The sequence below is a fragment of the Balaenoptera ricei genome, chromosome 20 (assembly GCF_028023285.1).
Source record: "Balaenoptera ricei isolate mBalRic1 chromosome 20, mBalRic1.hap2, whole genome shotgun sequence".
NCBI lineage: Eukaryota > Metazoa > Chordata > Mammalia > Artiodactyla > Balaenopteridae > Balaenoptera > Balaenoptera ricei.
The window spans coordinates 42,426,515-42,444,178 of record NC_082658.1 but is presented as its reverse complement, the minus strand read 5'-3'; the positions used below and the strand labels follow the sequence as shown (position 1 = coordinate 42,444,178).

Sequence of the window (17,664 nt, the reverse complement as noted above, 5' to 3'; positions counted from 1 at the left end):
TCTTAACTACTCCGCCACCAGGGAAGCCTTACAGCACATTTCTGATCATTTCATTAGAGAAAAATGTATGACATCAGGGAAATGTAGATCTAAATCACAATGAGATACCCCCTCATACCCATTAGGATAACTATCATTATAAACAAACAAACAAAAATTCAGAAAATAACAAGTGTTGGTGAGGATGTGGAGAAATTAGAACCCTGGTGCATTGCTAGTGGGAATGTAAAATGGTGTAGCTGCTGTTGAAAACAGTTTGGCAGTTTTTCAAAAAGTAAACATAGACGTACTCTATGACCCAGCAATTCCACTCCTAGGTGGAGACCCAGAAGAATTGAAAGAGGGACGCAAACAAATACTTGTACACCAGTGTTCATAGCAGTATTATTCACAACACCCAACCCAGCTGTCCATCAACAGATGAATGGATAAGCAAAATGTGGTACATACGTACAATGGAGTACTATTCAGCCATAAAAAGGAATGAAATTCTCACGTGTGCTACAACATGATGAACCTTGAAAACGTTATGCTAAGTGAAATAAGCCAGATACAAAAGGACAAGTATTGTATGATTCCACTTAATATAAGGTAGCTAGAATAGACAAGTTCATCAAGCCAGAAAGTAGAATAGTGGTTACCAGGGGTTGGGGGGAAAAAGTAATGGGAAGTTATTTTTTAATGGGTACAGAGTTTCTGTTTGTGATGATGAAAACGTTCTGGAAATGGATCATGGTGATAGTTGTACAACATTGTAATGCCACTGAACTGTACACTTAAAAATGGTTAAAATGGTAAAATTTTATATTGTGTATATTTTACCACAGTTTTTAAAAAATCTCTGACTTTATACAATACTCAAAATAAAATCAAACATTTTAAAGGCCCTCTACATTTTGCTTCCTTTTCCAGTCCTGTGTCTTATATTCAACCTTAAATCATTTCTCTGAACACACTACAGCTTCGGCCTCTGAGATTTTGCTCAAGCTATATAGTGTGCCTCTCTTTAAGATTTAGCTCAAGAGATACCTCCAAAAAACTTCCCAAGATATAACCCATAAAATTAGTCTTTTTCTTCTCATTTCTGTTAGTATTCTGGCCCTCTCACAGCCCTTAGCACATTCTGTCCTATGTTAAAGTTATTTGCCTGCATCTGTGTCTTCAGCGAGACTGAGCTCATTCAGGCCTTTCATGTAGTAGACACCCAATAAATGTTCAGTGAATTGAATCTAATCCAGCCCTCTCATTTTATGGATGGGGAGATTGGAATCCAGGGGAGTCACACAGTGACAGAACCAGGACCAGTTTCAAGGTCTTTTGTCTTCTGGCTCAAAAATTTTCACCCTACACTAACATGCTGACTGTCGTGTGTCTTGTGGATGGTCAATCTGTATTGATGGTGGATAATTCAATATTGTACTATGGAACAGATGCCAGGGCCCAGGCTATAATTTTTTTATTTATGTGAAATGTTACATGTTTTATCTGAAATCTTTGCACATAGGAAGATCCTGATATATTTTTGTTCTGTTTTCAGCTTCATGTTTCCAGTTGCAGGTGGAATAAGACCCCCTCAAGGTATGTGAAAGCTTAAGTTTTCAACTTTCATTTTTCACTATTATGTTTCTGAACTTGGAGATTAAGTGGGTAAAAAAGTCGTATTGCTGCCAAATAGAGTAAAATTTTCTTACAGTCTCGAACCTCTGTGACAGCTTACTCTTAAAATTTCTCAAAAATTGTTTAATTTGGCGAATAAGAAGGATCGTTCCTCATTTCTCCAAACTTATTTAAGCATTATATTGACAGGTTATTATTTAACCTCAGAGGTGAAGGAGACTCTCAAGACAAAAGTATTAAAGAAACAGGTGACAAAGATGAAATGAGTTGTAGTTCTCTGAATGCCATCTTTCTCCTGTCTGTCTTCTAGATTGTTAGCTCCATGGGGCAGGGGCTATGTCTGCCTTATGCTCGTCAGTATCTCCAGCACCCAGCATGCTGATAGAAAATAATAGGGTCTTCATAGATGCTTGTTGAATGAATAAATGAACCCCTTTAGTTATTTTATACTTAGGTTTTCTCTATATGAATTTGGTCTTCTTTTAATCATGTACATAAGAGATCACATATTCTGATTCTGTTTAAACTATTTTAAGTTTCAGTTTTATTCCTAGCAGTTTCTCCACTAGGTATATCCCTTCTCTCTTGGTTTCAGACAAGGGCCCACCAATACTGCTTCTAGCTTTGTCTTCAAGGAAACAGTAGTGAAGGGATATAATCTTGACTCATGCTTCTGTGTCACTGGAACACAAAACTGATCAAAGAATATGTCTGCCCTTCTTTCTGCTCACTTCTCCCACTCCAGTGTGCCCCGCTCCTCTCCACAGGCCAGGCTGCTCTGAAAACTGGCCCTTCTCACAAAGCCAGTGTTAACTGGTTATGGTAGGCTTGCTAGAGAAACAGAGACTCCTAGGTCACCAGTAGAGATGAATTATAAAGAGCAGCTCAGTAGCAGGTGGTCAGTGTCTCCATTTATAATCAGTGATGGAGGTTGAGTTTCAGGTAAATTTTTCCAAGGGTCAGTTGTATTCTTTTCATTGTGCTCACATTTATGCATTATTTAAGCTATCTGTAATTAGATGTGTCCCAGATTTAGATCAAATGGTTTGAGATCTTTTGTTCTTTAGGAGGGCATTAGAGAGTTGTGTGTTCATTATTGTGGCTCGTCATTTTGCATTTTTATAAACTTTCAAGTAAAAATCTACATATGGAGCAAAGGAACAGGACAAGAAGAGAGCCCAGAAGGTTGCCTGATTTTTTTTCTTCTGGAATTTGGAATTGTTTTCAAGATTTTTTTACAAAGTATGTTAGAGTGGACTTTTTGATCTTTTGAAGGCATTAAATTGTGCATGGGTTATTTCTGAAAGCATATACAAGGAACAGACAAAAAGAGTAGCTACAAGATCATTGAGTAGGTGAATAGGAGACAGGAGAGAAACAAGACTTGTTTTTCACTGTGTATACTTCTGTGCCATTGAATGTTGTACCAAATCCTTGAGTTACCTGTTCGACTTAAATACACTTATGAAAATAAATAAAACTGTAGGTCCAAAGGCATAAGAGGGAAAACATCTTACTATGCTATATTCAGTCTGTGCGTTCTTTTTTTTTTTTTGGGTAAATTTATTTATTTATTTATTTTGGCTGTGTTGGGTCTTTGTTATTGCACGTGGGCTTTCTCTGGTTGCGGCGAGCAGGGGCTCCTCTTCCTTGCGGCGTGTGGGCTTCTCATTGCCGTGGTTTCTCTTGTTATGGAGCACAGGCTCTAGGCACGTGGGCTTCAGTAGTTGTGGCACGCGGGCTCAGTAGTTGTGGCTCGCAGGCTCTAGAGGCGCACGGGCTTAGTTGCTCCGCGGCATGTGGGATCTTCCCAGACCAGGGCTCGAACCCGTGTCCCCTGCATTGGCAGGCGGATTCTTAACCACTGCGCCACCAAGGAAGTTCCCAGTCTGTGCATTCTAATTCTCCATGACACCTCAAGGCCTTCGCATTTGGTGTTCCTTTGTCTAGAATACTCTAACCAAATATCCGCATGGCTCCCTCCCTTCAAGTCCTTGCTTCAGTGCCACCCGTTGGGGAAACCTTTTCTGACTGTGAAACAGCAACCACTCCTTTCCCTGGCTCTCCCTTTCCCCCATCCCCACCTGATATCCACTTATTTTTTTCTTTTTTTATTATCTCCCCCAATTACAGTGTAAGTTCCATGAGAGCAAAGACCTGGCTTTGTTCAATGTTGTGTCCCTAGAATGGTGCCTGACATGGAGTAGACCCTCAAATATTTGAAAAAATGATTAATATAAATGAATAGTTTGCCACTAATAAATGTTACCTACAAATGTGGTGTCCATGCTTCTGAAATTAAACTCTGTATGAATAACCTTGAAGGTACACAGAATCCACGAGATCAATATGGTATACTTTAGCAGACCTTTAATTTTTTTAAAATCAAAATTTGATTTTACAAAGTTCCTTATACTAGAACCAACATGGATGTAATATGTTGTACAGTGCAAAATTAGGATGAAATTTGTGTTCAGGCTATGTAGGGATTTTGTCTTATTCACTGTTGCATACCAGGTATCTAGAACTGTGCCTAAAATGTGGTAGGCATTTTGTATTTATTAAATCCCTGAAGGGATGTAATCTTTCTTCTCCTGTACTCTTGGGAATACTTCATTGGAAAAGTTTGGGAGGTACTATACTATAAAACATACTTTCATGATGGTTTTCCTGCCATTGCATTATATACTTTGCATGCTGATAGCTGTTTTGTGGTGTTATATTAATTATTCATGTAAGGAAAGAGAAGAGGAGTATCATTTCTTTGAGCATATTAGGTATTAAACAGTTTCACAGATGTGAAACCGAGGCACAGAAAGAAGTTAAGCAAGTTGCTTAAGGTCCCAAACCTAGCAAGTGACATTTTTAGTTGGCTTCCAGAGTTCATGCTCTTAACTACTTTTGTATTAAAAGTAATTTAATTAGTATTAGTATTAATTAGTATTAACTCTTAACTACTAGTAATCTGCTGCAGTATAAAAAATTACCCCAAAACTTAAAGAAAATAAACATTTTACTGTTTTACACTTTGTGGGGGTTAGGTATCTGGGAGTGGCCTCACTGGGTGATTTTGGCTTAAGGCCAAGAGATTGCCTTAAAGATGTCAACTAGGACTGTAGTCATCGGAAAGGTTGATGGGTTTGGTAGATCTGTTTCCCAGATGGCTCACTCACATAGATGGCAAATTCGTGCTGCCTTTTGGCAAGAGATTTCAGTTCCTTGCCACATGGATTCTCCATTCCCCCTAGGACTGCTTGAGTATTCTCATGATGTGGCAGTGGCTTTCCCCAACAGGTGATCCAGGAGAGCAAGAAGGAAGCTGCAGTGGTTATTAGGAACCTTGGGGGACTTCGCTGGTGGTCCAGTGGTTAAGACTCTGCGCTCCCAATGCAGGGGGCCTGGGTTCAATCCCTGGTCGGGAAACTAGATCCCACGTGCCGTAACTTAAGAGCCCGCACGCCGCAACAAAGATCCCGCACCCGCATGCCGCAACTGAGACCTGGCGCAGCGCAGCCAAAGAAATAAATAAATATAATAAAGAGAGGGAGGAAGGGAGTGAGAAAGAAAAGAAAAAAGAAAGGGAAAGGGAAAGGAAGAAGAACCAGCCTTGGAAGTTACACACCGTCATTTCCACAATATCCTATTGGTTATTCTGGTCCGCCCTATTCAGTATGGGAGGGAAGGACAAGGATATGAATGCCAAGAGGCAGAGATTGCTGGGGGCCATCTTGAAGGCCAGTTAGGCCATATTGTGTATTTTTTAAGTATGCACAAAAATTCTGTGGAATAGGTATTATTATCTTCATTTTACAGATGAAGTTTTGTAACTTGCCCAAGATCACATAGCTAAGTAAATGATGGAATTGGAATTCATACTCAAGTCTGTCTCACTCCAGAGCCTGTGCCTTTTCCTCTATACTGTGCCACCTCCCAAGTAACAAGTCCTTTAGGTGCTTATGGTTTTAAGAAAATAAACTGTAAAACACATTGACCTTAGTGATATCTTTATGTTTTTCAGCAGGTCTGATGCCGATGCAGCAACAAGGATTTCCTATGGTCTCCGTCATGCAGCCTAATATGCAAGGCATGATAGGAATGAATTACAGCTCTCAGATGTCCCAGGGACCTATTGCTATGCAGGTACTTGCCTCTTTAGCCAGTGTTTACAGAGTTATCATTTGCTGTTAATTGTCTATGTTCTAAGAGCTACATACTAGGAGCTTAATGTTATATTTAGAAATAAGTGTAGTCTGCATCTTAGGTGGCTTCCTTCAAAATAAAATGAATATATGTTAGTAAGAGTGAAAAAAAAAGATAAATCATCTAAGAAAAATCTGGTGACCTCTATATTTGACTGCTGACTTAGAAGAATTATAGAATGGCATCTTGGAAAGCTTAGGGACCTGAGGCCATGAAATCACATTGTTAGAAGAACTCTGCTGTTCTCATGAAAGGAGCAGTATTGTCGTTTGCAAGGCTTAGATACTGCTTTGTATTGAATTGTCTCATCTAATCCCCATAACAATTTTTTAAAGAGGTGGTATCTCCATTTTTCTGATGAGGAAACCGAAGTGTTGTGAGGATGCTCACAGAGCATAGGCAGCCACGATTTGAACCTGTGTCTTCAGTAGGTCTGTACTTGACTGTTTATACATTGAATTCTCTCTTGAGAGCATCAGGGAGCCATTGACTGGTATAAAGCGTGGAATGATGCAATCAGAATTGTGTTTCAAAAAGATCATTCTGACTGCTGATTGGAGAATGATTGGAAGGAGAGGGGAGAGTGAAAGTGGATGTAAGGAGAATCATTAAGAGGCTGATGTAGTGAGAGCAGGCGAGATGTTGGCTTAACTTAGGGTGGTAGCAGGCAGGTGCAGAGATGGATGTTTTTGAGAACTTCTTAGGAAATAAAATGAAGAGAACTTGATGAAGGATTGGATGTTGAAAATAAAGGAGAAGGTGGTATCACACTTGATTCCCCGTTTTCTGCATGAGCCACTGACTGGTCATTTATTAATAAAAGAAACACCAGAAGAGATTGTTTACTGGAACATAATTGTTGACTTTCAAGGACCCATGAAATATTCAAGTGGGGCTGTCCAGAGACAATTATCAGTTGACCTGGCACTCAAGATTTTTCACTCTGGGTTGAAAATTATAGATTTGGGAATCATCCACACATAGAAGGTAATTGATGCCATAGGGGTGAACTAGAACATCCAAGAACCCTATAGATGGAGAAAATAGTCCAGGATAGAGCCTTCAGAATTTCAGTGTTTAAATCTAAGGGAGTGAGTTGCAAACAGAGGAGATTGAAGAGGAACAACCACAGAAGGTGGTGGGGTTGGGGGGTGGGGGGATTAAAGAAAAAAAACATGGGTGTCAGACAGACCTAAGTTCAAAGCCCAGCTTTGCCACTTACCTGTAAAACGGGGATTTAATAATAACTTGCCTGTACGGTTATAGAAAGAATTGAAAAAGGAATTATATAAAGCACTTGGAATTGTACCTGGCGCACAGTGAGCAGGAAGTGGCAAGAAATTTTTATTTCTTATATTGTTAATATCAGGAATGATCTTTCCAGTGGCATGGCACTATTTCATGTTCTGTTTTTAATATTTGTCTATGTTTCCATGCTTTCATTGGCTCACAACCCCCATTTCTGTCTAAAACTTTCTTTCTTGAATAATGGTAATAAACAGTAATAATAATAATGACCACCATTTGTTGTTTACCTGTGCTATATTCATTGTGTGTATTATATATTCAGTCCTCATAACAACTCTATAAGTAATATTTTTATTCCCATTTTATAGATAAGGAAACTGCAGTCAGAGAGATTCAGTGCCCTGTTCAGTGTCGTACAGCTTGTTTCAGAACAGAGACTGAAACCAAAGCTATCTTACATTTTGGAGCCTGAGTTCTTAATTACCAGTGTTTCCCAGCCTTTAGTCATTTGAGTATCACCTTCATGATTTTTGCCATGTATTATTTAATTAACATTTTTAATTGGTTAGGTTTGCAGCAAATTCTTAAAGGTATCTTTTCTTGTTAAGTAAATAGAAAACCTCATTTGTTATAAGCAGAGGGTAACCAAAAAATAAATATGATGAATCAAAACAATATTACCAAATTCTAGCTAGGTACTGTTACTTATTGAAGTTTATAAACCTCATGTTTACTTTCTCTTTGTTTAAAAAAAAAAAAAAGTAAATTATGTCTACAGTTTACCCACAAATGGTTCAGCAGAAGAAAAAAAGAGTGTATGTATGTGTAGAAACAGAGAGCAGGGACTTCCCTGGTGGTCCAGTGGATAAGACTCCACGCTCCCTATGCAGGGGGCCTGAGTTCAATCGCTGGTCGGGGAACTAGATCCCACATCCCGCAACTAAAGATCCCACGTGCTGCAACTAAGATCTGACACAGCCAAATAAATAAATATTAAAACAAACAAATATTAAAAAAAAAAAACCAGAACAAATAGGGCAAAATGTTAACATTATACTGTTCTTCCAGGAATTCCCTGATGGTCCAGTGGTTAAGAGTCCATGTTTTCATTGCCGAGGGTGCGGGTTCAATCCCTGGTCAGGGAACTAAGATCCTGCAAGCCCCTAGGCACAGCCAAAAAATTTAAAAATAAAACAAAAAAATATATATTATACTGTTCTTCCAAATTTTCTGTAAATTTTATATTTAAAAAAAGGGAGAGTTTAGGTAAAAATTAATAACACTTAAAATGAGACATAAATGGGAATCTGAATGAGAGTCGCAGGGGAATTGTAGAGAATTTTCCTGCTAGCCTGCCGAGCGTGTGTCCCTGCGTAACTGGTCGTGATCGTAGATAGTGTAGATTAAAGCAAATAAGGTTGTTTTGTTTTGCTTTTGTTTTGGTTTTAGAATTGGTGAGTGAAATTGATGGTATCATGATTTAATTAACAAGTACAGCCTAAGGAATGGGCTTTATCCACGTTGGTAAATTATCTTCTTCAGCCATGATACCTATTTAAACCAAGTAAACTGAATCCAGGGGTCAGATCTTTGGCTGAATCCAAAGTGTTATATTATTGAAAAAAAAAAAAAAAAGAAAGAAAAGAAAAAAATCATTCACAAATAAACCAGAACAAAAGGATTTTGTACTATTAATATTTTAAGTGCCATATATTTCATTTTTACCTAATTATTTAATATTTTCTATTCCTGCATGTTTTATGTATGTATTAGTATAATAGCACATGTATATAACTTATAAATAATATTGGGAGTTAGCAATCAGAATTTAAGTTTAAACCATTGTCATGTCAAAGTCATTTAAGCAAATAAAGCTTCTATGTTGTATGTAAAGATTTAGGAAAACTTCCAAATCATTCTTTATTCACCTCCAGTAAGAAGAAAATAGGAATAAATTGAGCTTTTGTAGGTTTTAAGTCCCAAGTTATTACTCAGCTTTCACTAGGTTATGCTACAGAAACAAAAATCCCCAAGTCTCAGTGACTTACAGAAACAGATTTATTTCTCATTTATGATACGTGTCCTTTATGAGTTAGCGGATTCAGCTCCATGTTCTCTTTATTGTGAGACCCTTAACCAAGGACATCCCAGAGATGGCCAAACCCTGTGATGACTTTTAAAGCTTTCTCTCAAAGGTAGGATTTATCAGTCACTTCTCACAAAGTAATATGACCCAAAAGCATCATTAGGAGAGTATACCAGGAGGAATGCACACCACATAGGGATGTGTCATCTTATAGTAAGGGCAGCAAGTAATTGGAAACAATCTACCAAAGAATACCATGTGTTTCTAATTAAGATTTAGTAAACTTACCACTGAATCTTAACAACTGATACAATTTTTTTTTTTGGCCACCCCCGGCAGCTTGTGGGATCTTAGTTCCCTGACCAGGGATTGAACCCGTGCCCTCAGCAATGAAAGCGCAGAGTCCTAACCACTGGACCTCCAGGGAATGCCCACAATTTTAAAATCATTAATTTTCACACTAAACATTGTTTTATAACTTGCGTAATTATCTAAAAAAATTTTTTAAAGAGTTTGAAACAACCAAAAACATTAAGGATCTCTAACATGCAGAAAACAATAAGAAAGTGAACTACCAGATTTGATATCACCCAAATAATTTCCCTGAATATCAGGAGTTTAGGATTAATGGTTCTAAAGTAAAGAAGCCAAAATCTTTTTGTTTAACCTTTTTTCTTGCTGACAGGCATTATACTACTTGGAAGCTGCTCACTGTTCTTAAAGGAGAAACTCATTCAGATCTTATTTTTTTCCCTCAAACTTAATAACCTTAACCAACCACAGACATGTATGAGGAATACCCATTATTCTTTAGTCACCCCTTAAACGTTTGAGGGGTGCACTTTCAGATAAAAGTCAAAGATGAAAATTAGTCTTGGTTGCCGAATAGCCCTCCACTCCCCAAAACTCATAAAAAGAACACACTTCACAAGATTTAGAATAAATTTTAAAGTCATTATTCAAAATATTTCAAGTATATAGGGAAGAATAGACTATATGATGAACATGTGTGAGCCAATTGCACAGCTTTATCAAAACATTTTTCGTTAAACTTTTAATTTTGAGGTAAATGTCTGTACACATGTACGTAAGAAATAATACAAAGAGATCTTTCCCTGTTTCCCCCCGTGGTAACAAGTTGCAGAACTACAGTATAATATCACAGCCGGGATGTTGGCATTGATACAGTCAAGATACAGAGCATTCCCATCACCCCAGGGATCTCCTCATGTTGACATTTTACAACAAAATTCATCTCCCTCCCACTTCATACCCCCCCCAACCCTTGTCAATCACTAATATGTTTCCCATTTCTATAATTATGTGATTTCAACAGTGTTACCTAAATTGAATCACTAGCCTTTTGAGATTGGCTTTTTTTTTTGTTCTGCATAATTCCCTTGAAATTCATCCAAGTTGTTGCATGTACTTCATTTTTATTGCTGAATAATATTCCATTATTGTATATACTACTGTCTGTTTAACCATTTACCCATTGAAGGACGTCTGGGCTGTTTTTAGTTTTTAGCTATGACAAATAGAGGTTTTTGTGTGAACATAAGGCTTCATTTCTCTGGGATTAACGCCCAGGAGTGTGGGGTGGCATGGTATTTGGATGTTTAGTTTTTACAGAAACTGTTTTCTGGAGTGGTTGAACCCTTTTACATTCTCACCAGCGATATATGAGTGATCCAGTTTCTCTGCATCCTTGTTAGCATTTGGTGGTGTTATTTTTTATTTTAGCCATTCTTATAGGTGTGTTGTGATATTTCATGATTTTAATTTGCATTTCCCCAATGACTAATGTCAAAAGAAAATTCAAGGAGCTTTACTTGATATGGGTATTTTATTGGGCAAGAAACAAACTATTCCCCAACAGGGAGACCTCAAGCCGCAAGTGCTCTCAGCAGTTACAGTTAATTAGAAACATGAATGAGTACATTGTCTTCTACTGTGATGACTTTCTAGAAACTTACTTTCCTTTTCATTGCTAAGCTTACTTGTTTGTAGCTGATTAGCTAGGAAACTGTAAGGTCATACTGACATGAAGAACGCTTAGGTTTTGTTTAAAGTCAGAGTCAGCATTTGGGGGAACTCAGGACAGTGTTACGTTTTGGTTACTGTGAGCCTTTGGTCTAGGCGTATATTCAAAGTGCAGCCTCCATATTGGTTTCTCTTTAACACTAATGATGCTGGACATCTTTTCATGTGCTTATTTGCCATCATTACATTCTCTTCAGCGAAATGTCCCTTCCTGTCTTCTGTTCATTTCCTAGTTGGATTTTTTTGTTATTTTACTGTTGAGTTGCACATATTTTCTTCCAGTCTGTAGCTTGTTGTCTTAGTCTGTTCAGGCTGCTATAACAAAATGCCAGAGATTGGGTAGCTTATAAACAACAGAAGTTTATTTTTCACAGTTCTAGAGGCTGGAAGTCCAAGATCAGAGTGCCAGCATAGTCGGGTGAGGACCCTCTTCCAGGTCACAGACTTTTAGTTGTATCCTCCCAGGGGGGAAGGGACTAGGGAGCTCTGTGGGATCTGTTTTTGTTTTTGTTTTTGTTTTGTTTTTGGTTTTTTTTTGGGGGGGGGGGGGAATCTGTTTTTAAGAGCACTAATCCCATTCATGAGGCTTCGTCTCTCACGACCTAATCACTTCCCAAAGGCCCTATCTACTAATACCATCACCTTTGGGGGTTAGAATTTCAGCATATGAGTTAGGGGGAGACACAAACATTCAGACCATAGCACTTGTCTTTTCATCCTCTTAACAAGGTCCTTCTCAGAGAAAATAATTTTTAATTTTGATGAAATCCAATTTATCAGTTTTTCACTTTATAAAACATGCATTGGTATAAGTCTGAGAATTCTTCACCTTGCCCTAGATCCTGAAGATTTTTCTGATTTTTTTTTTATTTTTTCTAAAAGTTTTACATTTTACATTTAAGTCCATGATCCATTCTGAGTTAGTTTTTGTACAAGGTATGAAACTTTGGTTGGGGTTTATTTTTTTGCCAATGGATGTCCAATTGCTCCAGTACCATTTGTTGAAAAGGCTGTCCTTCCTCCATCAGAGTGCTTTTGTATTTTTGTCAAAATCAGTTGGGCATGTTTATGTGAGTGTTTTTCTAGGTTCTCTGTTCTGTTCCATTGACTTACGTGTCTACTAGTCTTGATTACAGTAGCTATGTAAGACTGATTCCTCCCATGTTTTCTCCAACTTTATTGCAGTAAAATACACATAACATAAAGTTTACCACCTTAACCATTTTTAAGTATACAGTTCAGTGGTATTAAATACAGTCACATTGTTGTGCAGCCATTACCACCATCCATCCGCATAACTCTTTTCATCTTGTAAATCTGAAACTCTGTACCTATTGTACAGTAACTCCCCATTTTTCCCTCCTTTCAGCCCCATGCAGCCACCATTATATACTTTAGGTCTTTATGTCTTTTGGGTTTTGGGGGTTTTTTTTGGCCGCACTGCACGGCATGTGGGATCCTAGTTCCCTGACCAGGGATCAAACCTGCGCTCCCTGCACTGGAAGCGCTTTGTCTTAATCACTGAACTGTCAGGGAAGTCCCTAGGTCTTTATAATTTTGATTACTCTAAGTATATCATGTAAGTAGAATCATACAGTATCTGTCTTTTTGTGACTGGTTTATTTCACTTAGCATAATGTGCTCAAGGTTTATCCATGTTGTAGCATATTGCAGAATTTCCTTCCTTTTTAAGACTAACATTCCATTGTATGTATATATGACACTTTGCTTATCCATTCATTGGTCTTTGGACACTTGGGTTGAGTCCATGTTTTAGCTATTGTGAATAATACTGCTATGAACACGGGTGTAAAAATATCTCTTTTAGACTCTGCTCTCAATTCTTTTGGGTATATACTCAGAAATGGAATTGCTGGGTCATATGGTAATTCTATTTTAATTTTTTGAGGAACCTCCATACTGTTTTCCACAGCAACTGTACCATTTTATTCCCACCAATAATATAAAAGAGTTCCAATTTTTCCACATCCTCGCCAACACTTATTTTCTGTTCTTTTGATAGGATCCATACTAATGGTTGTGAGGTGGTATCTCATTCTAGTTTTGATTTGCATTTCCCTAATGATTAGTGATGTTAAGTATCTTTTCATGTGCTTATTGGCCATTTGTATATTTTTGGAGAAATGTCTGTTCAGTTCCTTTGCCCTTTTTTTAAAAAAATTTATTTTATTTATTTATTTTTGGCTGTGTTGGGTCTTCCGTTGCTGCACGCGGGCTTTCTCTAGTTGTGGCGCGCAGGGGCTACTCCTCATTGAGGTGCACAGGCTTCTCATCGCGGCGGCTTCTCTTGTTGTGGAGCACAGGCTCTAGGCGCGCAAGCTTCAGTAGTTGTGGCACACGGGCTTAGTTGCTCTGCGGCATGTGGGATCTTCCTGGATTAGGGCTCGAACCCGTGTCCCCTGCATTGGCAGGCGGATTCTTAACCACTGCACCACGAGGGAACCCCCTTTGCCCATTTTTGAACTGAATTTTTTGTTGTTGAGTTTTAGGAGATTCCTATATATTTTGGATATTAACTCCTTATCATATATGTAATGTGTAAATATTATCTCCCATTCTGTGGGCTGCCTTTTTACTCTGTGTATTGTGCCTCTTAATATACAGACTTTTTAAATTTTCATGAAGTCCAACTTGTCTATTTTTTCTTTTGTTGCCTGTGCCTTTGGTGTCATATTCAAGAAAGCATTGCCAAATCCAGTATTATGAAGTTTCTGTTCTATGTTTTCTACTGAGAGTTTTATTATTTTAGGTCTTACATTTAGGTTCTTGATACATTTGGAGTTAATTTTTGTATATGGTGTTGGGTAAGGGTCCAATTTTGTTGAAAACCGCCATTTGTTGAAAAGACTGTCGTTTACCCATAGAATGGTCTTGGTACATTTGTCAAAAATCATTTTGACCCGTATATGCAAGGGTTTATTTCAGGGCTTTCTATTCTTTTCCATTGGTCTATATGCCTTTATGCAAGTACCATTACTGTTTTGATCACTGTAGTTTTGTAGCAGGAAATCAGGAAGCCTGAGTCCTCCAGTTTTCTTCTTTTTCAAGATTGTTTTGGCTATTCAGGGTCCCTTGAGTATGAATTTTATTTTATTTTATTTTTTAAATTTTTTTTGAGGACTTGGTATACTGTTTTCTTTCTTTTTTTAATTTATTTTTTTTAATATTTTGTTTATTTATTTTTGGCTGTGTTGGGTCTTCATTGCTGCACGTGGGCTTTCTCTAGTTGCAGAGAGCAAGGACTACTCTTTGTTGCGGTACGCGGGCTTCTTATTGCAGTGGCTTCTCTTGTTGTGGAACACGGGCTCTAGGCACACAGGCTCAGTAGTTGTGGCACGCAGGCTCAGTAGTTGTGGTGCACGGGCTTCGTTGCTCCGCGGCATGTGGGATCTTCCCGAACCAGGGCTTGAACCCATGTCCCCTCCATTGGCAGGTGGATTCTTAACCACTGTGCCACCAGGGAAGTCCCATTGAGTATGGATTTTAGGATGGGTTTTTCTATTTCTGCAAAAATGTCATCAGGATTTTCATAGGGATTGCTTTTGTAGTTTGCTTTGGGTAATATTGACATTTTAACAATGTTAAGTCTTCCAATCCATGAAGCATGCATTGTGTTTCTATTTATTTATGACTTCTTTCATTTCTGTCAGCAGTTTTTGGTAGTTTTCATTGGATAAATCTTTCACCTCCTTGGTTAAGTTAGTTCCTAAGTTTTTGTTGTTTCGTTTTTTTTTTTTTTTTTGATGCTATTGTAAATGGAATTGTTTTTGTAATTTCCTTTTTGGATGTTCATTTTTTGTGTATGGAAATGCACGTGATTTAAAAACATTATTTTAATGTCAAGTTTTTTCTAGTGGTACATACCTCACTTTCTTAGTGCTTAGGGAGAAATACAATCTGAAAGCTTTATTTTGTTTCAATTTAATATTTGAACAATATTATTTCTCTAAGTTCTAGAACAGTCCATTTTTCATTTAATTTTGAGCATTTTATGCCTTTTCTTTTTGGTGGGAAGAGTAATTGTTTCTGCTGACATTCCTTCACCTCTTTTGGCTCCCACACCCCTATAGCGAGGTTGGCTCATGATTTTTGTGTGTTGACTTTGTATCCTGCCCCTTGCTGAATTCATTTATTAGTTCTAACAGCTTTTTTGTGGAGTCTTTATGATTTTCTACAAATAAGATCATATCATCTGCAAACAGAGATCATTTTACTTCTTCCTTTATAACTTGGATGCCTTTTATTCCTTTTTTTCCCTAATTGCTCTGGTTAGAACTTCCACTACTATTTTGAATAGAAGTGGTAAAAGTGGGCATCCCTGCCCTATTTCGTTTTTTTCCTTTTGCCACACCGTGCAGCATGCAGGATCTTAGTTCCCCAACCAGTGATTGAACCCGTGCCCCCTGCAGTGGAAGCATGTAGTCTTAACCACTGAACCACCAGGGAAGTCCCCCCCTGCCCTATTTCTGATCTTAGAGAAAAAGCTTTCTGTCTTTCACCTTTGAGTATGATGTTCACAGTGGGTTTTTCATATATAACCTGTATTGTGTTGAGGTAATTTTTTTTCTGTTCCTAGTTAGTTGAGTGTTTTTTGTCATGAAATGCGATTGTATTTCGTCAAATGCTTTTTCTGCATCCATTGAAATGAATATGTGGTATTTACATGGATCATTTTTCATATATTGAACCAGCCTTGCACTACAAGAATAAATCCCAATTGGTCATGGTTTATAGTCCTTTTACTATGCTGCTGAATTCTGATGGCTGGTGTTTTGTTGAGGATTTTTACATTAGTGTTCATAAGGGATATTGATCTGTAGTTTCTTTTCTTGTAGTGTCTGTCTGGCTTTGGTACCAGGGTTATGCTGGCCTTAGCGTAACCTCTCTCCTCTTCAATGTTTTGGAAAAGTTTGAGAAGAACTGCTATTATTTCTTCTTTAAATGTTTGGTATAATTCACCAGCAAAACCATCAGGACAGGGCTTTTCTTTGTTGGGAGATTTTCATTACTGGTTCAATCTCATTAGCTGTAGAAGCCTGATTCCTCTCACGTTGTTATTATTTTCAAAATTGTTATAACTTTTCTAAGTTCCTTTGCCTTTCCATAAAATTTTAGAATAATGTTGTCTAGATCTACAAAAGCTCTTGCTGGAGTTTTGGTAGGAATTATATTAAACCTTTGTATCAACTTGGGGGAAATTGACATCTTTAATATGAAGATTCTTTCAATATATGAACATGGTATGTCTCTCCATTTTTTTAGGTCTTCTTTGGTTTCTTCATCAGCATTGTATAGTTTTCAGCATACAAGTCTTGTAAACGTTTTGTTAGATTTACATCTAAGTATTTCATTCTTTTGAGTAATTGTAAATGGCATTATATTGTTAATTTCTGTGTTAATGTGTTCATTGCTAGTATATAGAAATACAAATTGATTTCTGTATATTTGTCTTGTAAACTGAAACCTTGCTGAACTCACTTATTAGTTCTAGGAATTTTTGTGTAGATTCTTTTCGATTTTCTACTTAAACAGTCATGTCATCCTTTTATCAAGTTTTAACCCGCCATATTTGCTTCACATTTTTTAAAAGACTTTAACAATATAGGTATAATTTTTTCCTCTACTTCCCCAGAGATAGTTATCACTATCATGAATTCACTTTTTATTGTTTCCGTATGTATTTTATACTTTTTTGAATGTTTGTATATTCATGAATGTTATATAATATTTTCTAGGTTTTAAAATTTTACATAAGTGTGTTCCCTTTTGCATTTGATTTCTTCTTTTAACATCGTTTTTCTCCAAGATTTATCCCAGTTGTGGAATAATGCCAAGTTTGTTCATATAGCTGCTAGTAGTATTCCATTGCATGAATATATATTCTTCTATTGATGGACATTTAAGTTGCTTTCAATTCTTTGCTCTTTGTTTTGGTTTTATTGATGTCTAAGTGTTCATTATATATTCTGGATTCTAACCTTCGTGGTTATTTGTGCTGTCAATATCTCCTTCTAGACTTTGGCTTGCCTTTTAATTTTGTTTATGGTGTCATGTTTTGTAGAAGTTAAGTCAGATGGATAAATCATTTCTTTTATGGTTTGAGCTTTTCGTGTCTCATCTAAGACATAATCCTACCCTGAGGTAATAATGATATTCTACTGTATTTTCTTATTAAAAATTTAAAGTTTCTTTTTATATATAGGTTCTTAACCTACCTGGAATTGTTCTTTGGTATCAGTGTGAGGCTGAAGGGTCTAATTTTATTATTTTCCATTTGAGTAGACAGTTGTCCCCCAAACCATTTATCAATAGCCCATTCTTTTTTGTGCAGCATGTGGGATCTTAGTTCCCCGACAAGGGATCGAACCCATGCCCGCTGCAGTGGAAGTGTGGAGTCCTAACCACTGGACTGTCAGGGAATTCCTCTCAGCAGCCCATTCTTTTTTTTT

The 17,664-nt window shown here is 37.4% G+C and overlaps 1 protein-coding gene across 12 annotated transcripts in view; it reads left to right on the top strand.

Annotated features, from left to right (window-relative positions):
- The window catches only part of SYNRG (synergin gamma), a 92,963-nt gene that overhangs the window by 5,002 nt on the left and 70,297 nt on the right, over nt 1–17,664 (top strand). For 10 of the 12 annotated variants that reach the window (XM_059908583.1, XM_059908585.1, XM_059908584.1 and 7 more), the window contains exons 2-3: nt 1,538–1,578; nt 5,636–5,757. In XM_059908583.1, the coding sequence (XP_059764566.1) occupies nt 1,538–1,578; nt 5,636–5,757 (163 nt within the window). The remainder of the gene's footprint in view (nt 1–1,537; nt 1,579–5,635; nt 5,758–17,664) is intronic. The other 2 variants (XM_059908580.1, XM_059908576.1) reach the window with 1 other exon arrangement.